This window comes from Rhinolophus sinicus, linkage group LG03 (assembly GCF_036562045.2).
Source record: "Rhinolophus sinicus isolate RSC01 linkage group LG03, ASM3656204v1, whole genome shotgun sequence".
Lineage (NCBI taxonomy): Eukaryota > Metazoa > Chordata > Mammalia > Chiroptera > Rhinolophidae > Rhinolophus > Rhinolophus sinicus.
The window spans coordinates 199,049,269-199,074,754 of record NC_133753.1 but is presented as its reverse complement, the minus strand read 5'-3'; the positions used below and the strand labels follow the sequence as shown (position 1 = coordinate 199,074,754).

Sequence of the window (25,486 nt, the reverse complement as noted above, 5' to 3'; positions counted from 1 at the left end):
TCTTTAAGGCCTGAGCATCGCACGTTGGGGGTGGGGATGGGGGCTCTTCAGCACATTTCAAATTCAAAGACCACTTAGGTCGTCTTCGAGGTGGGTGATGGCACAGCACACAGCACTGTGTCTGGGGCATCACACATGGAAGACGTTCGTGTGCGGCCCAGCAGAAACGGCCTGGCCCCCAGCCCCTCCGTCTTCAGTCCCAGCCCACGCGCCCACCCACCTCCTCGGCCTGCTGGGCCTCCGTGTGCTTGTCCAGGTAGGTCCCCTCCAGCACGGAGCCCACGATGGTCAGGCCCTTGCCCGCCTTGAGCTGCGTGGTGAAGGACAGTAGGCGGGGGTGCTTCACGCACTGCTCAGCGTCCAGGTTCAGCATCACCAGTACCTGGGGCCTGTGCGGGAACAGCAGTTACCTGGCAACTCTCCACACGCTCACCGACAGGTGGACAGGTAACACAGGGACAGGTGAACAGTCAGGCGCCTCCTGGGGCCCCATGGCCGAGAACCCCAGTAGGCACCTCCCCTCACCTCCAGGTAAAGGCAGGGTGGAGGCCAAGCGGCTTTCAGTGCAGATTAGATGCCCCCCTTCCACAGGGGCAGCCCTCCGCCGACCCCCTCCCAGAAGTGAGAAGAGGGGCTGCGGGCTGTTACAACTGGTCTCCCATCAGCAGCAGAACCCGCACTAGGAAAGCTCGTCCCCGCCCCCCTCACCACCCACAGGGCCAGGCTGACAGCCCGGCACCGGGCAGTGGCTCAGACACAGCTGACCAGCCCAGGACTGAGGGAAGATGCTTCTGAGACTGTTTTCTTTTAACAAGGAGGGGAATGCCTTCTCTCTGCAGGTCTGATTTTAGAAACAGATCTTCTGTGGGTTCAGAGGGCGGGGGTGGGGCTTGGGGAGGGCGGCGAGCACTCACCTCCAGTTCTTGGTGTGGGGGGCACCCTGCTCCACGCGCAGGAGAGCGTAGCGGGCTGCGTTCAGCGACAGCCCCCGGATGCCATCGCCCCACTCCTTCTCGGCCCTGCAGAGGGGACAGCAGTGAGGCCCTGCTTTGCAGCCACCCTAGTAAGCTGACTTGGGGGGTCTCTCGGCGTTTCTGTGACAGAGGAGGGGCCTTCCAGGCCGGCTGAGAGAGGGGAGGGGGCAGCCTGTGTGGGACCGGAGTCGGAGCCGACTGGAGGACATGGACAGGATGTGGTGGGGGGCCCTGTGACGGGCAGGCAGTGGCCGGGCAGAGACGGCCCCAGGGGCCTGGCCAGCGTGAGCAGTCGTAGCCCCCAGGCCCTCCTTCCACACCACCTGAGAGCTGGGGCGGGGCTCTATGCAGCCCCCCAACCCCCAATACCCCACCACCTGGCCAGAGGCGCCAACCCCCGCCCCTGGGCGGCCTGGGTGGCCAGGGGAGATGACCCCATAAGGAACCGTGGGCGGTGATGCAGTTCCCATGACATGCGACTGCTGCCCACAACTTTGTCCTTCACAGTGTGGTTTCTGGAAATTTTGAAATCCATCACACATCAGTGGATTTTACTTTCCAAAAACAAGAAGTATGCTAAAAAACGATGGCTTTTACATGATAAACCTAATGCTGTATTGAAGCAAACGTGGAGTCAATCGTGAAGAGCAGACATGGCAGCTCCCTGCCTGCCAGGACCAAGCTGCAGCGGTGACCCCACTCCCACCTGCGTGCAGGTGCCCAGACGTCCCTGTGCACCTGGGCCTGGGAGAGGGAGCCAACCCCTGCGCTGCCACAGCACTCGGCTGACCCCAGAAGCCCAGCCCCGTGGCCCCAGCACTCACCCACGGTACTCGATGTACTTGTAGATGCAGCTGGCAATGAGCATGGCACACAGGGCATAATACCAGGAGCAGATGAACATCAGCGCCAGGCACAGGCTCATGCCCAGGAAGGACAGTGCCCTGTGGGAGGTGTGGTCATGGGGCGGCCGGCACCCACCCCACACGCCGGCCTCCCCCACGCCCAACCAGCATCCGAGCAGCTGCCTCCAGAACAGCACCGCCCGTCAGTGGCAAGCATCCCCGCAGGGACCCCCACCCCCGCGGTGCCTCACCAGTGGTAGTACTTGAAGCGCGGGCGCCAGTTGGGGGTACGCAGCAGCGTCTGCACAGCACAAGCCAGGTTCACAAACATGTAGCACATGAGGAAGAACCTAGGGACCCGACAGCAGCGTCAGAAGGGCCAGCCCAGGTCCCATGGTCCGGTCCCCATACGCCCGCTGCACATGCCCGCTCACATGGATAGGATGGGGGCCACGCTGTCCAGGGACGCAATGAGGATGCCAATCTCACAGATGAGGGCCGTGAGCAGCAGGGCCCACGTGGGCTCCCCGTTGGCCTTCCCGTGGCCGAACACCTGCAGGGAGACGGACACGCGGGTGGGCGGCCAGGCTGGGAGGTCCAACCGCAGGGGAGTGGGAGTGGCTCCATGACACCACAGCCGACGCCGACGCCACCTCCCAGATGGCCCGCCCTCCTGGCCGGCACGTGCCATGCCATCCACCATGGTCCCTGTGGTCAGGGCACCCTCCATGGCCTCGTCCCTCCTGAGCAAACAGACAGAAGCCGTGACAGGTGAAGAAACGCGCGTCTGCTAGGATCAGTTTCAGGAAACTGAGGTGAGAAGAGCAGACGCTGGGGCCGCGGTGCCATGCCCATCAAGGTCATACACCAGAGGCCCAATACATACAAAGGTCATTGTGTCCCCGAAATTCAGGTGGTGAGGTCCTGACCCCAGCACCTCAGGACATGACTGTGTTTGGAGTTGGGGACTTTAAAGGGAACTTTAAATGAGGCCACTACAGTGGACCCTGAGGCAACATGACCAGTGTCCTTAAAAGAAGAGATCAGGACACAGACACACAGAGGGATGTTCTTGTGAGGACACGGGGAGAAGACAGCGTGTTCACGCCAAGGAGAGGCGGCAGGAGGGAGCAGCCTGCGAGCCCTGACCTCCGACTTCCGGATCCAGACACGAGAAGCAACTTGTGTTCCTTAAGCCGCCTGTTTTGTGGTGTTTGCCATGGTGGCCCCAGGGCACTGACACAGTAAAGGCCTCAAGCTCATTCCAGAGCATTTTAGCCCCAATTGGAAACCATGGGCCTCATCATCGTCACAGTGGGACATTCCTGGGCAGTGTCCCACAGGGCGATGAGGAGAGATGCCCAACCCACACGACGTGGAGGCCCTCACGTCGCTCCTCTGAACTGCTCCACCAGACCAGGGTAGAGGTGGGGACGTAGACCGTGCCCTAGAGCAGACCCTGGGGACCTGCGGACACGTTTCTTCCCGAGGGTCCCCACTCTCAGAAGGGGAGCCAGAGATGCAGCCAAGGCTTGTGGGTAGTCGCCATGCTCACCTGCAGGAAGGGGATGATGCCATCTCGGGCAATGGCCTGCAGCAGGCGTGGTGCCCCTGTCAGGCTCTGCAGGCCAGCGCCGCAGGTGGAGAAGAAGGAGCCGATGACGATGACCCAGGGGGACGGCCAGGCCAGCATGCCGATCACCAGATTCCCCTGCAGGGCCTCCCCGAACCTGTGGGCCGGCGGGTGGGCTTTCCAAACAGCTGAAGACTAAAGGTTTCCCCAGCTTCGGAGTGCGCATAACGCTGTCCCCACCCAATGAACAAACGTGTCCTACTCCCTGAGGGTCCTTTCTCAGGAGCAGGGAATCTACGGCCCAGCCGAGGGTTCGTGTGGCCACACTCACTCACTGTCAGGGACCCACAGGGGCCCTCACACGCCGAGGCAAACAGGGTTGGCGAGCAACAGCTCCTCCACTGAGCAGCAGGGCCCAGGAGGTTTCCCACAGCCTCTCTCAGGAGCTCCTGCACCCCTAGCTCTGTAGGGGCCCGAGGTGACTCTGTGGTCCCCAGCTCCAGGCGGGAGCAAGAGAGCACCACCCCTCTCAGGTCAGACCAAACAGAACCTCAACAAGGGCCGTGGGGTCTTCCCGCTCCACAAGCAACACGTGAAATCCAAGGTGATCTCATTTCAAAGCTCAAGTTATTTAAGAAAACTGATGCTGACCCCAGAAATTTCTATAAGTTGAAGATAAAAACCAACATACTTATCTCGTAAGATCACGCCTTCAATGCAAGCTCCAAAAAGCACAATGCAGGAGAGGTCTGCAGCTTGTGTCAAGGAAGCAGTGGCTGCCATGCGCTGGCAGCAGGGCCCTGATCGCAGGTGGGCCTGGACCCACCCTGGGTGCACTGCCTGGGGCCCCTCAGGCACCTTCCTCACTGCTGAGCCTGGGTCCACAGACCGGGCCTCGGCTCAGTGCGGACATGCTGGGCCTGCAGCGTGACCACTTCGGGGACAGGACTGGAGATGCTCACTCACTTAGAAGGGGCGAACCTCAGTGAGAGAAAGGGCTCCCTGGCATCTCCAGGCTAGTGACACACACAGCTCTGTGCAACTGTGACCAGTGTACGTGTGTGACTATCCTGTGATACGCATAGTTATATGTCACTAACATGTTATATGTTGCATGTGGTAACGTGGTTACTGTATATGGTTTATTTACGATACCACATCCCATAACCAACTGTGAAGGTGGCGCCCAGGTATGTGTTTTATTTTCTGGCACGCGGTTGACGCCAGACCAGGTTCCTCTTGAAGAGACGGATGTTGTGGTCAGAACTCGCCTGAACCGGGGAAGCGTGCCCAGAGCGGCTGATGGCACAGCAGCGAGCCACGTGGGGCGTCGGGGGCTGTCCTTCCCCAGCGCCTGCGCCTCTCATGCCCTGACCCCTTCAAGGATACAAATAAAAGACGTGGTCACAATGGCCAGAATGGTGCCTGTAGGGATCGACTTCTGCGCGTCCCTCAGGTCCCCAGACCGGTTCGAGCCCGCCATAATGCCTGTGGAAACAGATGATCTGACATGTTACTGAGCAAACCTAGAAAACGCCACCCCCACTGGCCAAGGCCTCTCTGGGGCTGAGTTAGGATGACCGCAGCCAGGACCTTGGCCAGAAAGAATGAGCTGGAAGAGACATCTGCTGGGGCCTGTGTCCCCAAGCCGGGCCTCACTGCAGCTGTGGGACGGATGCTGCAGGGCCTATGGGGAAAGGCCCCAAATGTCCTCCAGGCTCTCCACAGGGACAGCCACCCCCACCATGAACTGAGTCACAGTCAAGACCAGAATGAGGCTCAAACCAGACACTCGCCATTGATGCAAAACCAAAGCTGGCCTCCAGATGCACCCAGCTCCTGCCTCACTCCCCTCTGGGATCCGGGTTAACCCACATGGCCGGGTCCTCTCTGGGATCCGGGTTAACCCACGTGGCCGGGTCCCCATCTGGGATCCGGGTTAACCCATGTGGCCGGGTCCCGCTCTGGGATCCGGGTTAACCCACATGGCCGGGTCCTCTCTGGGATCCAGGTTAATCCACGTGGCCGGGTCCCCATCTGGGATTCAGGTTAACCCATGTGGCTGGGTCCCCACCTGGGATCCGGGTTAACCCACGTGGCCGGGTGCCCTCTGGGATCCAGGTTAACCCACGTGGCCGGGTCCCCATCTGGGATCCGGGTTAACACACATGGCCGGGTGCCCTCTGGGATCTGGGTTAACACACATGGCCGGGTGCCCTCTGGGATCCGGGTTAACACACATGGCCGGGTGCCCTCTGGGATCCGGGTTAACCCACACGGCCGGGTCCTCTCTGGGATCCGGGTTAACACACGTGGCCAGGTCCCCTGTAGGAACTGGGTTAACACACATGGCTGGGTCCCCCTCTGGGATCCAGCTTAACCCATGTGACTGGGGGTCAGAGACTCCCAGGACAATGATGCCAAATGCCAACTTCCTCACAAGGCCAGGTCTGGATCAGAGCATTATAAGAACAGGAGCCTAAAGTACTGGGGGCCCCCCCACGTTACCGCCGCACTGGGCTCAATCCTCCTGCACATGGGCGCAAGTCACTGCCCACGCCCTCAAGAGTCACTGCATTTGGTACATAAAGTACAAGTGATTCCAATTGGGTTCAAAGCAACGCCAATTGACGGTAGGTCCGTCCAGCGTCCCGTGAGCCTGTTCTAGGTGTGACCACATGCACCAATGGGCTCAGAAAGGCAGTGGCAGTGTTGGGTGGGTGAGAGCACAAAGACACGTTGCCACTGCGTGCTGGGACCACCTGCTTTCAGAGGATGTCTCCACCCACCACGCCCACTCTCATCCCAGAACGCATTCCACACTAACAGATGGGGAGTGGAGTACAGGACAAAGACCCCGGGGGCCAGAGCCACATCCCAACCACACCAGCCAAGGTAAGTCGGTGACCCCAGCTTTCAGGGGAGAAAAAAACACTCGCCAACACCTCCCCCTCCCCGCCTCTAAACTAAGGCTTTAGGGAGAGATGAGATATGGTATGGAGCGCAGACAGGCTCCCGGGGTGGCCAGGGGCTGACCCGGGCAGGGACCAGAGGGCCAGACACACCAGGCTGCTTGTTCAGCCAGGCCAGCCGAGGTGGGGGCTGAGAGCTCCTGCTTTGCAGGGAGAAGGCTGAGGGGTGTCCAGGTGGGAGGTGGCCTCCAGGAGCAGAGTGTGTGTATGCATACGTGCGCCCCAGTGTGTGCATGTGTGCACATGTGCTTGGGGAGGGGAAACGTGCATACACTAAGGGTCATCCGGGAAGGTCAGCTGACTCTCGCAAGGAGGATGGCGCAGCACCTGGCCTCTAACAGCCCTCCGTGTCCTCTCCTAGGCGCCAGCTAACAGCACCCTGCGCCTTCTCCATGGACCATGCTGCTTCCAAAGCCGTGGGCCTCGCAGGAGAGCAGGGAACAAACCTCACTTAAACACACAACTTCCTGAGGTCCCTCCTCAGAACAAACAGGAGCAGAGACCTGTAAGCTCGTTGCTTGTGCCAAACAAGAAAGAAAACGGGGCACGGGGTTGGGAGTGGCGAGCTGTGGGAGGGAAGTGGCGGCTCTGGCCTCACCGGTCACGGAGGGGAAGTAGATGCCGACCAGCATGGTGAAGGAGGTCACGATGTCCGTGAGGACGTACGGCAGCCCACTGGCTCTGCTCTCCTCCGGCACCGGCACCGAGGGCGTGCCCTTCTTCTCCACAAATGCCCCTTTGTCCGTGTATGCACTCCACAGGTTATCTGTGGGGAGAAAAGGCTGGGTAACAGGACTCTAGAACTTTCCACCAGGCTCCTGCCATGGGGAGGCCCAGCAGATGCACCTGGCACTTCCCCATGGGCTCCAACTTTGCACGACGACAAGGACGTCAAACATTCCCTGGGGAAATTGCTCACCTCCTCTGACAGGTTTCAGTCCTAAAGTAAAACCTGACGGGAAGACTTCACTTGAACAACAAACATGCCCCTGACTAGCGGCCTGAGGGCTGAGGGAAGGTCTCCCTGTGGACGGAGTCAGTCAGTGATCCCGCCACTGGGGTCCCCAATGATGGAGGACCCCCACTGATGGGGGACCCCTGAAGGGCAGTGATAGCGCACACACACACATGCACGAGGTGACACCTGGGCCCACCTCCCACCTATGCAAATATACCACTTGGCAGATCTCAGCCTGGCCCGGCTGCAAGCTATGGTCACCCTCCCCAAACAGAAACCCCCACAACGCCCCCACATGCAGAGCCCAGCCCCAGGGCCCCCACCCCCGACACAGACCGCCCCCCCAAACACCCCTACACTCCCCACAGGTCACTGCCACACCTACTCCCTTTCCACCCATCCTGCTCCCTCCAAACAGGGCACCCGTGTAGCTATCTCTACCTGTACCCTCCGTGGGACCTATGAACTGCTGCCCCTTCCAGGGGTCTTGCTCTGCCAGAGCCCAGAACTGGGCCTTGGGCTCACTACCCAGGAGGCCTCGAAGATTCAGCATCCCCGTACTGAGGGACATGTGGACAGTGGTCACTGCAGCCCTGAACCATCACTGCCAACCCACCTCAACGGCCCCCAACACCTACTGTCACCACAATGTCAGAGGGGCACGGGATACCGACCCACCAAGGGATGGGCAGCTAGGCCTTGGGGTCGTCCTGCTTCCTTTTCCCTAAAAGGCCAGGCCTCTCTCCTGGGTGGTGGGGGACCAGCCATTTCTCATCACAGAAAAATGCAGAGACAAAAATCCAGTCCACACCCGTTAGTTGCTTCCCTCATTAACAGAACTGCCGCAGAGTCCTCAAGAGAAAGGACTGATTTGGAGCCGCTGTCCCACTGGCTGCCATGACATGACCGCATCTTCTGCTCTGGGGAGAGCCGGCCTCAGCAGGGGCCCTGGAGGGTCAGCAGTGGGGAAGGGGCAGCATGGCCACGGACTGAGCAGCAGGACGGGTCCCTCGGGACTGGGCCTCGGACGACGCAGCCCCACTAAGATGGGCCGGGCCTCACCCAGGAGGACGCCGCTGGCCACGCCCGGGATACCCTGGATCTCCGTGAGGTTGTTCTGGGCAAAGTAGTCGTCACAGGCGGTAGCGTCGGCGGAGCCGTTGCAGAAGAGGCCCCAGAGCATGCTGGTCCTCGTGCCGTTGCCAGTGGTGTGGACTTTGGCACAGTCATCAAAGCTGCGTCTCGATAACGTGCGGTTCCCCAGCAGACAGACCCTGCAGTGGGGGTGGGGAGTGAGGACACGCATGGCTCCCAGGGGACCAGGCGGAGATCCACAGAGCCCTCTGTAAGTAGCTCCTGACACTGCCCGTTAGCATGATGGACACATGAACACGAGCGGCTGGGGTCAGTACCTCAGCAGGAGTCCAGCCCCTAAGACTGCACTTCCTGAATCACAGGCTCTCATGCAGTGAGGGGCTAAGGACAGTCAGTCCTGCCACCCTGTCCTGGGGCGTCGGACACAGGAATGAATGGGCTGTTCCCTCCACGTGGAGATGGCAAAGCACAGGAGCGGGGGGCTGGTGCCAGCCGCCCCCCCAGACTCCTCCCGTCAGCCCATGGGCAGTAGGCCCACTGCGCAACCTAAAGCCTGAACACTGGCCACACCAGTGGTTCGCTGTGACCTAGGGCCACTTCCTTGTGACTCGGCATCCTCATTAAAAAAAGGAAACTTCAAGAAAAGAACCCACTTGGGGGCTTTCCTGAGGACCAGGGCAGGAGGCCACTCCCGGGAGGAGCTGGGTGCTGCCTGATGGTCCCCAGAGCCACCGGCCATCCTGTGCACCCGGGCTTTCACCAGACCTTTCTTTGCAGATGGCTGGTGACAAGAGCCTCTGACTGCTCGCTCCCGAAGCCAGTGAGAGAACAAAAGACTCACTGGCGGCCCTACCACCCCCCACCGCCATGGCCACCGACGAAACCTGAAATACAAACTAGGAAACACTGTGTCCTTACAGACCTGGCACCGGGAAGAGGAACAAAGGACAAGATCCCCACGACGGACCCAGGACTCACGGGATGTTTGGCGGGTCGAAGGCGGTCTTGATGACACCGGCGTAGATGGCAAGGATGGACAGCACCACACAAGCCAGGAACACCAGGGCCAGCTTGTTGACGTACTTGACGCCCACGAAGACCACCATGGCCATGAGGGCCAGCGTGCACGTCCCGTACACGCGCATGTTGTGCAGCATGGCCACCGCCTCACCGTCTGCTGAGGCCGCGTGGATGATGGCTGCGCCAGGGGAGATGTAGGTCTGCAGGGAGAAGCAGGTCAGGACCGCCATCCACCCCAGCCTGGAAGACGACCCCATGGGGAGAAGGAAGGCCAGACATGACCTCCTGAGGGGCCCTTCTGTGGGGGGCTTGGCGCTGAGCTCCTTCCCCGGAGGCCCCACACCACCAGAATGTGCCTACAAGGGACCCTCGGGTGCACAAAACAGGGGCATCGAATGGCAAGGAACAGGGCCCAATTCTGAGATGACACTTAGGACCCTTCACAGTGAGGCAGTGTTAGAGCACAAGCATTCCCCACTTTCCTAACTTAAAAGAAAAGCAATGTTTTTCTGCGACCAGGGATGTAATTCCAGGTTGGAGAGCCCAGTGCCGGCCCAGCACAGCCCTCCCAGAACCACGCGGGCGGAAATGGAGCAGAGACACACGTGCTGCTCGGTGCGTCCTGCTAGGAGGATGGACCAAGGGACCGGTGACATAGCTCTAAGACGCGGAAGGACCAGGGATGGGGACGTGACAAACGGGCTTGGGGAGCACATCTCCCTGTTGCCCATCAGGCACCCAGGGTACGGGAGGCACTGGTGTTTTTGGCAGCCGTGCCTGAGGTACCGGAGCAGGAGGAAAGCTGGGACGAAGGGGCGGCGGGACCAGCGGGTCCCAGAGAGCGTGACCTCTGAGGGGTCTGGCAAACCTTAAAACATACAAAAAGTTGAGCGCAAGTACTTCACGTTTCAGGGGGAAACTTCCTGCAGAAGGACCCAGAATGTTCGCCATGTGACAAGAACAGATGAGAAGAAAAGCATGACGGCAAGCGCTGCCCCCAGGGTTGGCGCCCGGGCAAGGGGAACCAGCCGCCAACAGGGCACTTACCAGAAAAATCTCAATGGTCCCCAGAATGTACATGGCCCCTGCGAAGGTTGTGCCCAGATAGAAGCAGAGGCCCACGGCGCCCCCAAACTCCGGCCCCAGTGACCGCGAAATCATGTAGTATGAGCCGCCAGCTGCAGAAACCACCAAATGAAACAGCGGGTCAGTGAATGCAGACTTCACAAGCAGACGGCCGTCTCTGGGAGTGGTGACTGAAGAGGGTCGTGGTGAACAAGTCAGTAGCAGGGGGCAAGGCGCCAGAGACCTGCGCCCATAAGTCTGCACATCTTGTTGTCAGACCAACACCCATCCTCTTAACTTCGCCACAAAAGGCCCGAGAACCCAGGCTGCTCAGGCACCATTTCTGTATCACCCTCACAGTGCCCTCAATTCCCACGCCTGTGTCTGTCCCTAGCTGTTCTGTCAGTCGGCTGGGTCCACACTGGGACACCAACCAGGAACCACTGTGAGTCTGGAATGTCTGCAACACATTTCAGGGAGAGGCCCCTTTCTGCAAAGCAAATCACCGATCTGCTTCTAGAATCATCACACCCCTCCTGCAGCTGAGCTGTGGCCGCCTTCCGGCTGGGCCTGGAGGGGAGCAGGCGACCCACAGGGGGTCTCGCTGTGCGGAAGTTCTGGGGAAGGGGCAGCTCTTCAAGAATTTGGGGTGCAAAACAAACTGAGCCTCACTTACATACACACACAGGCTGCTCAAGCTGCAAGGGAGCCAGGTGGCTCCTTCCACTTCTGTGAAGCCAGGTGGCAAATGAATTAGAGGCTCCCAGGGTACAAACTGGGCCACAGCACTGCCCTCCGGCCTATCCTCCCTGGCTGAGCTCACCCCCTTCCCGTGGGGACTCCCCTCTTGCGCCCCTCCCCCCCAAGCACCAGGGCGGTAACTTCGCTGCAAAAGGGAGGAAGACAAACATCCAGGATTTCAGGGCTCAAATTTCAAAGTGAAGCCCGGAGGGAACAGACCAGACGTCCCCACACCAGACAGCCCCTCCCCCACCCCTACCCCTTGGTCAGATGGCGTCAGAGGCAACAAATGCAGCCTGTGGTGCTTTAGTTGGTTGAAAAGAGAATGATGGTTTGTGAGAAATTAAACATCAGAATCAAAGGGATGTATCTGGTCATAAAACGCCAGTGCCTTGTCCAGACAGCAAAGGTGCAGGTTTGACAAGAAAAAGTCCTGGGGACGCTGATGTGGATTCGCCCCGTGGTACCTCAGGGGGACACAGGGAGAGGCCCCAGGACACCGGGGCACCAGCCCTCATGAGTCCACCTGAGCATGCTGAGCAAAGGTGGGGTCACTGCTGACAGCATCCGGAAGGGCCTGGCCAGGCCAAGGACGTCTCTCTCCCGCCCACGGGCCCCTGACGACGTGGAGGTCTCTGTGCTCGGACACTGATGACAGACCCCAACCTACAGGCGGGAAGGCACATCCACAGGAGGCCTTCTGGAACAGGGCCCCGCTTCCTGCCTCACCTGCAGCCATCTTGGATGAAGGGCACACGACAACGTCATCGTCAAAATGAAAGTGGAGCGCGTACTGAGTGCACAGCGGCGCTCAGCGCAGCCACTACCCACTAAAGGAAGTCGCGTTTCAGATGACCCGGCTGCCAGCACCCCTTACCTGGGACCACGCCGTTGGTGGCAATGGCGCTCATCGAGATGGCGGTCAGCATCGTCTGCAAGACAGGTGACCCTTTAGAAGAGCACTCTTGAGGTCCGCCCGGCAGCAAGGACAGCGCCCCCCCCACACACACACCCCCTGCGGCAAGGGCAGCGCTTCCCGGGTCCTGACCACAAAGGAGCTGCTGAGTATTGGACACTCAGGACCGCAGCCCCCAACCCCGTGTTCTGCCCCACTTAACCCCCAAAGCTGTGCTCCTACAGGCAGCCCAGAGAAGACGTGACTGATAACCCCATCCCACAGTGAAGGGCCCACTTCTGCCTGGGTGCTACCCCCGTGGGGTGTTCAAGGGGGACCCTGCCTGGGTGCCCGCCCCCGTGGCAGACTGCCAGAGCCTGTGTAGGGTGGGCCTGCCCCAGCTCTCACCACCTGCTCAGGAAGCAGCCACACCCGTGGGTTGGGGAGCAATTACTCTACAACCAAAGGACCAGGAGCCACAGCTGGGAAAGCGAAGGCCCAGTGAGTCCAGTGACCAGGTGCCCCCTGGACCGTCTCTGCTGCCTGGACAAGACCTCGCCTCTGTCTTGCTTTTTATCCTTTAATCGTGGCAATCACTGCGGACACTTCCCGACATCATGGCACAGGAGAACACCATGAGGCGGTTTAGCTGACCCCACCACAGACCCGCGAAGGCCGCGGGCCAGGGTGCTGGGAAGCCCAGGGTGCAGGGGAAGTGGACCAACTGGGGCCCAGGGCACTCCCGCTCGTCTGCATGTTTGAATTCTTCCAGGTGACACATGGTGACAGAACCGTTTAATCACCCTCCTCATAACGAGAATAAAAGACAGTAGGAAAAGCACGGCCAGGGAGCAGGGGATGAGGAACTAAACGAGATGTGACAGAACGCTGGACAGAAGAGCATCTGTGTCCTTGACAGGGACACAGGCGCGGAGGCCAAGTGTGGGTCTGGGGCTCAACAAGTCACCTTCCTATAAACGGGGTCCCTGAAATGTCCAGAGGGCTCCAACTGGAAGAGGACCTGGTCCAAGAGCAGGACCGTGCAAGTGGCAACAGCGGCCACGGCAGCGCCCAGCTGCCCAGACGCCCGCAGCCCTTCTGCACACCAGCGAGACCAGACGCCCCACAGCCGCCGTGCTCACACTGGCTCTGGGCAGGGGCTGCGCTGACCCGGGACGCACGCGGAAACCAGGCCCCCAGAGCCCGCAGTGGTCCACAGCACCGGCCCTGATGCCCGGGGCACACACAGCGCCAGAGCCGGCGGCTCACTCACGCAAGTGCAGCACATGAACACGATGAGGAAGGACTCCAGCACGCCGGCCACTCCCACGATCCACGTCAGGCGCAGGAAGAGGATCACGCCCAGGATGTTCTGCAGGCAGGGCAGGTAGACGCCGATGAAGGTGCCCATGCCCGGGCTCTGCGGGAGAGAAGGCCCCGGGAGGCCAGCTGCATGGGGCACCCAGCCCGCCCTGCAGCCCCACCTCCGCCCTCCGGCCCGGAGGACGAGGAAAGGAACCAGCTTCAGCTGCCTGGACCTAGAAAAATGGCTGAAGGGACACCACCCCCCAGAGTGACCTGAGGCTCCAGAACACCAGAGCAGGACGCCAGCCGTCCAGGAGCAGGCGGCCTTCCAGGAGGGGCCAGACCCACATTATCACCAGGGAGCAGAGGGAGCAGCCCGGCTGGGCCTTCGTCCTCTGAGGGGAACGGCGGGAAGGGGGGAAAGTTTGGGAAAGGGAGGAGGGCCAGGCTCTGAGCAATGCGACTGCAGCTTGGGGCTCCAGGAGCTCAGGACCTCATGGGCGTGAACCTAAAGCCACAGAAAGCACAGACACCAGGGCCAGGCACAACTCTACCGTGTCCGGCCTGTGTGGACGGAGTGACCAGGGATGCCGGCGAGACTTCAGAGGATGTGTGTGAGCGCACTGGACAGCCCCTCCCCACAGTCCACAGCCAGACAGAAAAGGCAGACGTGCCGCCTGGACATGGGGAACTGCAGGTGGGGAAGTGCCAGGGGCCCAGGCGGGAGCGTCCGCAGTGAGCCTGGAGAGACCAGCCCGAGGAAAGGCCCAGTGGTCCCACCCCACCCTGTCCATAACCTGGACGACAGCCAGCATGACCACAGTCAGGAGGGACACTTGGGATTTGGGGACATCTGGCTATAAAGACAAGATGCTGCTTAATGAGGAAAACGTGTGAATTTAGGTAAAATTTAAAAAAAAAAGGAAACCTGGGAAGCTTTGCTTTGAAAACGTTTCCTGAATGACAACGATGACCGAAAACAAGGGCCTCATGTGGCAACTGAGGGGTGCAGCCCTGCGGCTCTGGGGACACAGCCCAGCCCCAGGGAGGCAGCCGAGGGCCGATGCACAAGGAAGAACAGACTGAACCCCATTAAAGGAAGGAGGTGGGTTTCTTGGGGTGACAACAGAGCGGTCGAGTACAGAAGGGACAGGGCCACGAGCTCTGACGGATCCTAGGACCCCAGGGACAATGACCTGAGTGCCGCCCAGTCCCTGAGAGGAGCCAAGGGCAGAGGGTCCAAAAGCCTGCACAGCTCACAGCGCCAGTGCTGGGCTCCGGCCGGCTGCTTTAACGCCTGCGCCCCAAGTGCCCTGGCACTCCTAGGCCAGTGTCCTCAGCCCCGGCCCTGCCCACCCACGGGACCCTGTGCTTTTGTGAAAAGTGGGCCTGGCGCCTGACGCAGGGTGGGTAACGTAAACTGTATGAAAATGCGAGTGCTACACCAGGTGACAACTATGCTGGGCAAGTGCAGCCGCTGTTCTCTGTCTCATGGAGCACACAAGGTCGTCACAAAACAGCACGGAGGCTGAAGCTGACCGTCCAGTCACAGCATCGCCCGGCTTCAGGCACCACGTGGGCTGGGGGCCAGCTCTCTGTGCAGCGGCTGGCAGGCTCCTGAGTCTCCCGAAAGGGCACAGCGGGCACGTGACCTTAGTTCTCATAAAAGGCAGCTTTGAAGGACACACCTGACCACTGAGACCCAGGAGGCTGCAGGGACCAGGCCCTGGAGACGGCGCCTGGGGGGAACCGACGCCCTATCTCTGGGGACAAGCGCCTGTGCTCAGGTGGTCAGAGGGACAAAGAGGGGTGGCCCCTGCCCCCACTCCCCAGGGAACTTCAACTCAGGCCTAAGTGGGGCAGCTGGATTCACCCCAACCGAAACCTGCCCACCTAATGACACACAGCTGTGCTAAGGGTCACGGGGTGGCCGTCCCTCCTGGGGTCCCCATCTGGCAGTGGGTCCATGCCACGGGCCATGTAGATGTACCAGGCTGGTCACTTAGGTTACATCTCAACAGAAACTACGAGGGGTTGGGGCTGCAATTCTGTCTGTGCCACAAGGCGGCTGTGACCTGCTGGGCTGCGCCATGTGGCCCGGAGGGAGCTGCAGCGGCAGGTGGGGGCCTGGGTGGGGCCAGGAGCTGAGGCCAAGGGTTGGTTCCAGAAACACTGGGACCCAGGCAGGCTGGCAGTTCCCTGGGACACAAGCTCCTACAGACAGACAGATGGACAGCTGTCCCACAGCAGAGCCAGACCAGAACCTAGGACATGCATCCACAGCTGCGACCTCCCGCAGGGCGTCACCTGGGCCTAGCGTCTTCCGTCCCCCACCTCAGGGCAGGCCGTGGCTCCATGAAAACCCAGGGTGGTTACAAGCCCCTGACAAGCCAAGAAGGTCCTGGCAGGGGAAGCGGGACAGGTGTGGTCCGGACACACCACCGCTGAAGAGGCCACTGCCCTCTGGCCGGGAAGGTAGATGGAGCTGGATGGCGAGGCCATGTCCCCGTTATGTCTCTGTTACTTCAGAACACAGGGACCTTCGGGTGGCATTCTCAGAGCCACGTTAGGGGAAATAAAGGGGGGAAATCACCATTTTAAATCAAGAAAAGCCGATTTCCACCCTTGAGTGAGCCATCTGCGGAAGAGGTGATCAGAAGAGGAGACTTGGGAAAAGCCAGTTTTTTCAAGGTTTCAGAGGAAGGAAGGCAGGAAGAGGGTGCGTCATGACCTCTGGAAGCTGGGGCCTGCACTGGGAGGTCTCCCTTAGTGGTTAAATTTTTTTTTAATTTTTAGTCTGTGTCTTTGATTTTAAAGTAACATACATACTGCAAGATAATTTAAAAAGTAAAGGAAATAAGACAAAACTAAGAATCACACATCATTCTCCCATCGAGACACTCAATGTGACCTGTTCACTGTGGCTTCGTCCGAAGTCGCGAAACACAGCTGGCAGACTTGGCTGTTCCGTCCTGGGCAGCCCCCAGCCCCTTGGTGCTTTCCTAAGCCCGCTTACAAAACCTTCCCGGAAAACCTTTCCACACAAATCCTCACGGCAGCTCTGCTTATTTTTTAGGATCGAATCCTAGAAATAAATGCCTAAGAAATAAAATTTCTGGGACAACGGTAAGAGACGAAGTGGCCTATAACTGAACAAAGGGCAGGCCGTGGCGCACCTTGACCTCGCGCCGCCGGCTTTCCTCGGCTTCCTCGTGCTCCACCACACCCTGGCTCAGGTTGGTGTAGTTGGCCAGCTTGTTGAGGAGTGAGGACACCATGGGGTTGCTGTCCATCTCCTCCTGTTTGGGACCAAGACATGGAATCAGTCACCGTAATCCCTAACTGACACGCCCCAAACCCACCAGACCAACCACCCGGCACAACTCCTGCTGTGTGGACGCTCCAAAGAGCCCATCTACCTCCAGGGCCATCTGGAGCCCAGCTCTGTCCTGGTCCTGAAGACTATAGATCCAGCCAGGCCCTGATCACAGCCCGTCTGAAGTCAGGGGTCAAGGGCCAGAGGTCAGGCTCCAGGGCACAGTGAGCAGGGCTACCCACCCAGCAAGGGGGACAGGGCTCCCCAAGATGGCCCAGGATTCAGCCTGTCCGACGGGTTCCTGAGGCACCTCATGGGGAGGGGTCAGCTGAGGGACCACGAGCGTCACCACCTGGTGCCCAGTCAGGCAGCCTGGCCCCAGTTCACCCTTAGACTAGGGGGTCTCAAGGCCACGGCCCACATTACAGCTACTTTGTGCCCGGCTATTTGCAGGAGAAAGTGGACGTTACCTCAAAGAGCGCCATGCTCCTCCCTTCAAAGAAACTCTCTCTCTCCGTCTCACCATTGTCAATGATTGGGCTGCTTTCTCTTGAGTGCCCATCTCCTGCTAGGGAAACAGTTCAGGTCAGTTTTAGGAGCTGAAAGGAGATGGGGGCAATAGGGAACCAGGGGGACGGCAGCCTTAGGGAGGGCCTCCCGGTGACAGACACCCACAGCTGAGCCAAGTGCAGGACACCGGGGAGAGGCCAGCGCCTGTGGCCTGAGGACGGAGTGGGTGCTGGTGAGGACGCTGGGCTCCGAGAGCCACGTGTGGCCACAATCTTCCTTCTCTGAGAACAGACATACAGGAAACCTTCACACATCAGTCTCTGCCTAGGACCACAGCCAATGAGGTCCCAGGTTGTGGCCCCCTGCCCTGCACTCGGGGCGCTGCCTGGCCAGGCGCCCTGGGTCTCCCTCCTCAGCTCAGGTCCTGAGGGGCCTGGGGCTGACGTCCACCAGAGGTAGGACAGGCCAGAGCCTGGACGACTCCCCACCAACACAGCACGACGAGCCCTGGAGCCACTTGGCAGCCATGGTGAGCGTGAGACATGTCTGCACGATGGGACAGAGACGCAGCCCAGGGACCACCCGCCCCGGGGACCCGCTGACATGACCACTAGTCTCCTGTCCACCCACATGGGGACCAGACCTGTTCATGCCCGGGGTGACCCGAGCAGCTTAGCTTAGCTGTCCCACAGCCATCTGGAAGAGTGACTCCGGCCTCAGCATACCCATTGGAGCTGTCACTGGATCATGGACAAACCACAGGCCTGTCACACCAGCTTTTGCCAGCCAGGTCCCAGGACTCATGCAGCCTCCGGAGGGAACTCCCCAAGTGGGTGTCTGATCATGCCGCCCAACTCAGGGGGCCCTGCCAACGGAGGGACACGACAGGGCCTCGGGCTGCCAGTGGTCAAGAGCTGCTGGGTTCACAGCCAGGACCCCTGGCCTCAGTTTCCCCACATGGAAGATGGGACTCACAGGAGACTGATTACCTTAGTGGTGCCTTTGGAACGTCACGTAGAAAACCTTGGCGGGGCTGGGCTGAGTGCAGGGTCTCACACAGGACAGAGGCTATGCAGCACCCAGGACCCCGGCCCGGACCCTGCAAGTCTGTCTGCATCCAGCCCAGTGGCCTCCCTGGGAGGCCCAGCACCCCGACAGTGGGGCTCACAGAGAGCCAGGATGGGCCAGTCCTGGGGGCACTGCCGGGGCGGGGAGCGGGCCCCCCCAGCAGGCACGGGCTCTGGCAGACACCACGACTGTGCCTCCTCCCACAATCAACCAGACACTGTCAGACCAAACAGGCAGCAAGTTTTACAAGGAGAAACCTGCTCAATAACCACGTGGCCATCACTGGGAACCTGGTTTTAAATTAGGGTTCACCGTGCAATAAAACCCTGCATGTATTTTAGAAGACGGGCTGTGTTTGCCCTGAAGCATGACCCCCCGGGTACTGATGACAAACAGGAAACAGCGTCACACACAACAGGACAGAGCCTCTGAGAGCGCAGCTCCAAGGTGAAGTGGGGCTCCCGGCCGGGCTGGGGTCAAGGCAACGGTGTCTCTGCTGATCTGACTTCCTAAAGCTCCCTACTGGGGGCGGGGCTCAGGTAAGACGGAGCCGTGCAGCCTCCTGCTCAGGAGCTGCAAGTCCCAGCGCCTGCCTCTCGGGCCACAGACCCTCCAACGCCTCACCGGAACTCCCGGGGACACACAGCCTAACAGGAAGTCCACTGACTGCTGGCCTGTGACTGTCAGTGACGTGGAAATACCCAAGGCAACAAGGACCACACAGACAGTGCGTTAGCTCTGTTGTGACAGCACCCCGAATCCTGATGGGTCACCGTGGCCTCACCTGCGGTCGGTCCCCGAGCCGTTCAGAGCAGATCCTGCAATGGGGTGTCATGGAATCCACACATACGACACGGCCCTCAGGTGACACCTGGGACCCCCATCTCCATGGCTACTCTGTCAGGATGGCCTGACCCAGGCCACCAGGTCACTGCAGCCGCGTCAGGAGGCCCACACAGGGCTCGGCCTGACCCAGGCCACCAGGTCACTGCAGCCGCGTCAGGAGGCCCACACAGGGCTCAGCCTGACCAACCTGCGAGCTCGCTCCCAAATCCTGAAACACAGGCCCCAACACGTGCTCTGAATTCAAAATGGAGAGAGAGCCACTAGCATCACTCTAATGGCAACCCATACGTGCTACTGAGCCCAGAACCCTCTGGCACCCCCACTGCATAGATCAGGGACGCCAACGCCACCACCCCAGAAGCTGCCAGCAGGGACATGCAGAGCAAGCACACACAGGGGCCTGCAGGCTGGGGCCACCAGCGCTGCCTGCACCCCCATCTGTACCTTACCCGAGTACCCCCAACACTTTGCCCACCTGTGTCACGGCCACCAAACGGCCTCATGGGAGCCGCGGTCATGGCAGGGAAAGGCCCAGGCTCTGACCACCAGGCGTCCTGTTATGATCCAACCCCCCACCAGGAGGCTCTCGAGTGAAGGGGCCAGGAAGAGCGTTGGACACGCTGTCCTCTGTCCCCAGGGAGCCCCAACCAGGCTGAGCATGGACTTAGCGGGGGGTCCTGTCAGGGTGGCGTTCTGACAGAAGCCCAAGGAGCCAGGCGTCCCTGACCCTGCCAGGGCTCAGGGAGGGGGTGTCCACCAGTGTGTCCCCCGAGGAGGCTCTAGGTTATGTCCTGTCCCCTAACAAGGGAACGGAATGAGGGAGACAGAGGAGCAGGGAGCCTCCAGGGCCGCCATGAGGGCACAGCAGCCACCCTGCCCCTGCCCCGCTGACCTGGCCCGACATCCTCAGCTCCACACCCTTCTGGCCACAGCCTCCCGGCTCCTCCACTGGAGAGGCCCAGGCCTCAGCACCCACAGCTGCAGCAGGCGCCCCGCCCCATGCTCTGCGCCGCTCTGTCCGCCTGAGGACTCCCAGGCCCCAGGCCCTGCTGCCAGCTAGTCACTGAGCAGGAGCAGGGACACGCACGTCACCACTGGACTGATCGCCACAATGACCACTTTGGCCGAGAACTGCCAGCAGACACTGGGCCCGGGGCGAAAGCTGGAGCAAACGGCACAGAGCCGGGCCCACGTCTCCCACGAGGCGCTCCAGTCGACACGCCACCCGTGGACCTCACCAGGGGTCAAGGCTAACATCAGGGTCGGGGGACGGACCCCCAGAGCGCAACACTGACTGCTGGGTTCCCGAGTCTGATCGTGAGGAAGCCTGAGACAAACCCAAACAGGGACCACGCACAGGACGTCCGGACCTGCTCACAAAGGCCGGTGCCACGGAGGCTGAAGGAGGGTTGTGGAAAGCTCCAGATGGAAGGACACGGGAATGGGTGATGGAATGCAGCGCCTCACCCAATGCTTTAGATAAGGGACATTGTTGGGCTGACTGGGGAATGTGAACAGTGAACAAGACCTTCAGTCGGTGAGAATTCTGATTTGGGCGACGACACCAGAGATTATGGGAAACACACCCATTCTTGTCAACGGTTCAGGAGAAAAGTGAGTGAAAGGGAGAGAAACAAGCCAACGTGGCAAAACCGTAACATTCAGGCAAATCGGGCCAACAGCACATGGAAATTCTCTGTGTTCTTGCAACTTTCCGAAGTCTAAAGTTACACCAAAATAAAGTTAAAAGAGAAAATACAAACATTCTCAAATAAAAAAAGAAATAATGCTAAAGCTCCTTGCCCTAAACCGCAGCAGCCCCACAGAGGAGCCGGGTCAAGGCCGCCGGCCTCCCTCCCTCCTTCCCTCCCTCCCTCTTTCCTTCTGGAGTTTTAAGCGGATTCCTGCCCAGGCTCCTTTTCTGGAAACAACATATTACTTTGGTGATAACAATCATGGCCGCTGACAGAGCAGCAGTTCCCGACTGTGTCTCTGGAGTAAATGGAAGGTGCAGAGGGCTCTCTCTAGACCCGCCTCTGTCTGGAGGACACTCAGGCCACCCAAGGCGGCCGACAGCCCTGAGCGACAGGGAGGGAGGGAGGGGTCGAAACCCGGTTCAGTTTCTCCCTCCGCTGAGGCAGCCTGCCCTGGCTGCACGACCTTGGACAAAGCCGGGCTCCTGGGGCTCGTGTTTCGTGTCGCGGGGGAGCCTTGCCACACAGCTCGGGGTGGCAGCTGCCCACGTCCTCGGGCCTGATCCTTTTGCACACGTGGGGGGCTCAGAGGGCAGAGCCAGCTTCAGACCCCCTCCTGTTCCCCAGGCACAACCCTGCCAGGGCCACCACAGCTCTAAGGGCAGGGGACTCTACTCTGACCAAGGCCCATGCAAGCTTCAAGGCCACTCACCTGGGCTTGCGCCCCTGTCCTCCCTCCGCTCATTCATGGTGACAAGGGCCCAGCACAAGCCTGAGCAGAGGGAACCCTGGGGTGCAGGTACTGCAGGGCAGGCAGAGGCGGCCTAGGCAGGCCCCACTGTGTCCTCCAGGGCGGGTGCCCCAGTGGTGCCCTTGCAGCAGGGCGGCGGCCTGTGCAGGGCCCTGCGAGGAGGGAGGGCCCCACAGCTGGATCAGGTGTCCTGGCTAAGCCAGCCCCAGGGCAGGACCCACATCTGCTGTCCCTAGGCAGGTGTGCACGCGGCACAGACAGCCCGCCACGGTTCATCTAAGGGACAGTTGGTGTCCACCAGTCAAATGTTTCATCAGTTATGGCCCAGAGGTCACAGGATTAACCCCAAACCGTCCCCCAACCACACTCCCTCCTCCTGCCCCCAAGAAACCCACTTCTGACTCTCCACACCTGCGGACTGAAGGCGCACAGCTCACCTCACGTTTACAGAAATAATTTTACAATCTGTTGGTTTGACAATCTGGATGTAACCACCTGTCGCTCACCACACAGAAAAACAACGCGATGAGGTGGAAGGTCACAGTTCACGCTGAGCCCGTGACCCTTCCGACACATCTTGGGGGGCTGCAGAGCTCGAGTCACAGCCACAGCCGTGCCCACTGGATGCAGAGGGGGCGGGGGAGCACTGTAACAGGCCCAACCTCAAGGATTCCGATTCCGTAAGGTGACACCTGCGGCAGGGGGGTGACAGACACAGAGCCCGTCCCAGGAAGACTCCCCGAAACCGCCCTCCCTTCCTCCTCCCTCTGTGGCTTGGTGTGGGCTCCTCTCGTCACTGAGAAAACACACCCTCAGCCAATAAAATCTGAACCAGAACAAGTCAGTATGGGTTTCACTGCACTCCCCCCACCAGCCTGACCGGGAAACAGGCCATGCTGGGGTGGACTCCCAGTGGCCTGAGCTGCCCCCCAAAGGACAGCCAAGCTGTGGGTGTCACACAGGAAAGAGCACTGAGGCTCCCAGTGACCCTGGGAAAACAAGGGAATTTCCCCCAAAATGGAGTGAAACAGGGAGATATTATGGAAACATATCATGTAAACACATGCTGGGTCCCTGAAGTTGTTCCTGGCTGAGCGCTGAGCATGGTTCCCGGGACAGCCCCCGGCAGCAGCTGGGACAGGTGTGTTCCGCAGAGGCCGCCGTCACAGCCCAGACACCACCAGGCACCACAGAGCATCACAGGGCAACGAGCCATCAGCGCCCACTGTCCAACGGCCTGGACTTCGGCCTCCTGGCCAGCGCTGGGCTCTCGATGAGCTCTCAGGACAGACCTCTGATTCTCTATGACACAGCAGCTAATTCCTGTAACTAGTCTTTTGATGGCCTTTAAAATGCACATTTAATGGTCCCATAGAAGCTGGCAGCAGCGGGCAGAAGCAGGCAGCAGCGGCCCCTGCTCCCTGACCGTCCGAAGGCCACCAGCCCTAGGAGCATTCAGGGGACACCACCACCACCCACCACCTAATTAAAAGTGGAAACTGAACACTCAGCCCACCACCAACTCCACAGCAGTAGCTGTCCCAAATACAGGGGGGACCTGGGCAGCAAGACAAACAGTGACAACTGGCTACAACATGGAATAAAAAGAATTCATAAAACCACATGGCCCTCATTGTTAAAAACTTAAAAGGTGAGAGGACGGACTTACATACTCATTTCTAATTAATCAAGTGTGGGAAGAGAAAAAAAGCGACAATATGGACAGAAACCCAACGAATACACCTCAGCTGGTATCAAGGTCTCATCCGTGGCGGGAGCCCTGGGGACGGCGGGTGGCCTGGGTACGATGGGACGAGAAGGCACATTCCCTGTGGGGGCTTCCTCCCCAAACCCACATCCCAGTGTAGTCTAAGGACACCAGACACAGCCCCCCCTGAGCACACCCCCACTCCAGAGCCGTGCAGCCGAGAACAAGGGCAGCCTGACAGCCTGTGGCACCAACAGGACACCAAGCAGTGACCGCTGAGTGCAGTGTGGGGTCTGGGGACAGAGCAGGACGTTGGGGACGAGGTGAGACACTGACGGCTGAGCACAGTGGGCAGTGACACGCAGAGCTGGCCCTCGGTGTGACAGCCACGCCGAGTGGGGAGCCAGTACCGGGCCCGTGGGGACACTGCCGCACCTCCACGCGCCCCTCAAGTCCAGAACTGCGCCAGACGGAAAGTTCATCAAGTAAAAATAATTCTCATGTGCGGCCGGTTAGTGCAGTTGGTTAGAGCGCGATGCACGTACCACCAGGGTCGCCGGTTCGATCCCCACTGGGCCACAGTGAGCTGCACCTCCACAACTAGATTGAGACAACGACTTGACTTGGAGCTGATGGGTCCTGGAAACACACACTTAAAATAAATAAAAGTTTAAAAAAATAATATAATAATAATTCTCGTCTTGGTGGGACCACAAAGAGAAAATTTAAGAACCGAGGCATGGAAAACACAGACAAGTGCAGCTGGCAAACAGCCACACACGAGTCAGAAGACCACCGTTCGTGACCCCGTATTAAGTGGTCCAGGCATGAAGCCGAGAGACACCCTGAAACCAGTGGGGACCAGGCCCGTACACTGACTCCAAAGGGGAGGGGCCCTCTGAGGTCACGTCGGCGGCGGGAGGTGGACCCCAGGACCCAGGAGTCATAGGACAAGAACACCCCCGTGGCACTGTCTTGCCTCACGGCATTTCTCCTGAAAACAACCCAAGGAAACAACCACGTGTAAGCTCTGCGGCATTCCGCAAGACACCTGGCCCAGATCTTCAAGCATGTCCAAGTCAGGAAAGATGGCAAGGGGGAGAATGCTCTAGATCGTGGGCTGGCAAGCTTTCTCTGGAAAGGGCCACACCGTCCCTTCACAACCACTCACAGGCTCCAAAGACAAGACAGTGTGTGAACAAACGGCAGGGCCATGTTCTAATGAAACTTTATTGACAAAGGCAGGCAGCTGGCTAGACCACAGGCTGCAGAGCCCAGCAGGCCGGCAGCGGCTCTCAGCACACGGGGCTAATGACCCTCACCAGGCTGGAGGGCGCTCAGCAGGCCCTCCCTCCAGCCCCAAGGTCTCCCAGCTTTAGGAGCCACTGCCCCTCCTTACAGCAAGTAGGAGCGGCCCGTTAAGAGCCCACGCCCTGAAGACCTGGCTCTCCAGCCCAAGAAGCCAGCACTCGGTGGGTTACTCCTCTGCAGAGCACGGCCCGGCCTCAGTGACCACACACACCTGCTGTTCCCCTCAAGATTTCAAGAGTTCAGCAGCGCGTGTGCTCCCGCACCTTCAGCATCTTTTAAACAAGCTCAACAGGACCAGCTATCCCCAGAGATTGTGGCCCTGCAGACAGGCCACACCAGCACACCCAGGTGACCGACGGCCACTGGTCAGCAGGCCTGACCCAGCCCAGCACTCAGAGCTGCAGCCGGACTGCAGCCCACTGAGACCCCAGACGAGCTCCCCCAGGAACGGACCAGATGGCCAGCACCTGCTGCTGGAGAAGCAGGGACTCGGGGCGGGCACAGGCGGGGCATAGGGGCCCTGAGCAGCGCCACCCTCCTCCCAGAGTGCAGGCAGTGGTGGGCATGCTCCAGACGAGGTTGCACACCTTCTGTCTTCACCTTGTCATTTCATTACAAAAACGTTTCAACTCTCGGCCAACAGACGCTCTGCGAAGCCCCACGGCCACACCCCGAGCACCGGCCCTTCCCGTCCAGCTGAGGGGCAGCCACCAGCATCCTGTGAGACAGACCCCACAAGACACAGAGCACCCCACCTGTGCCAAGGCAGCCTCTGCTTGCTTTTCACCCTGAATCAGTTTTTCCTGCATCGGCTTTGATGCCCACATTGCTGGCTCCCT

The 25,486-nt window shown here is 59.9% G+C and overlaps 1 protein-coding gene across 8 annotated transcripts in view; it reads right to left on the bottom strand.

Moving 5' to 3' along the window:
• Positions 1-25,486, bottom strand: part of SLC12A7 (solute carrier family 12 member 7) — an 80,326-nt gene that overhangs the window by 13,125 nt on the left and 41,715 nt on the right. For 4 of the 8 annotated variants that reach the window (XM_074329130.1, XM_074329132.1, XM_074329137.1 and 1 more), the window contains exons 2-17: positions 17,230-17,327; positions 16,620-16,742; positions 13,412-13,558; positions 12,121-12,175; positions 10,485-10,615; positions 9,396-9,637; positions 8,385-8,596; positions 6,963-7,130; positions 4,782-4,880; positions 4,084-4,141; positions 3,375-3,549; positions 2,254-2,372; positions 2,071-2,169; positions 1,799-1,918; positions 915-1,019; positions 221-389 (exon numbers count right to left, since the gene is read on the bottom strand). In XM_074329130.1, coding sequence (XP_074185231.1) covers positions 221-389; positions 915-1,019; positions 1,799-1,918; positions 2,071-2,169; positions 2,254-2,372; positions 3,375-3,549; positions 4,084-4,141; positions 4,782-4,880; positions 6,963-7,130; positions 8,385-8,596; positions 9,396-9,637; positions 10,485-10,615; positions 12,121-12,175; positions 13,412-13,558; positions 16,620-16,742; positions 17,230-17,327 — 2,120 coding nt within the window. Of the gene's footprint in view, positions 1-220; positions 390-914; positions 1,020-1,798; positions 1,919-2,070; positions 2,170-2,253; positions 2,373-3,374; positions 3,550-4,083; positions 4,142-4,781; positions 4,881-6,962; positions 7,131-8,384; positions 8,597-9,395; positions 9,638-10,484; positions 10,616-12,120; positions 12,176-13,411; positions 13,559-16,619; positions 16,743-17,229; positions 17,328-21,589; positions 21,721-25,486 lie in introns of those variants that run through there. The other 4 variants (XM_074329131.1, XM_074329133.1, XM_074329134.1 and 1 more) reach the window with 3 other exon arrangements.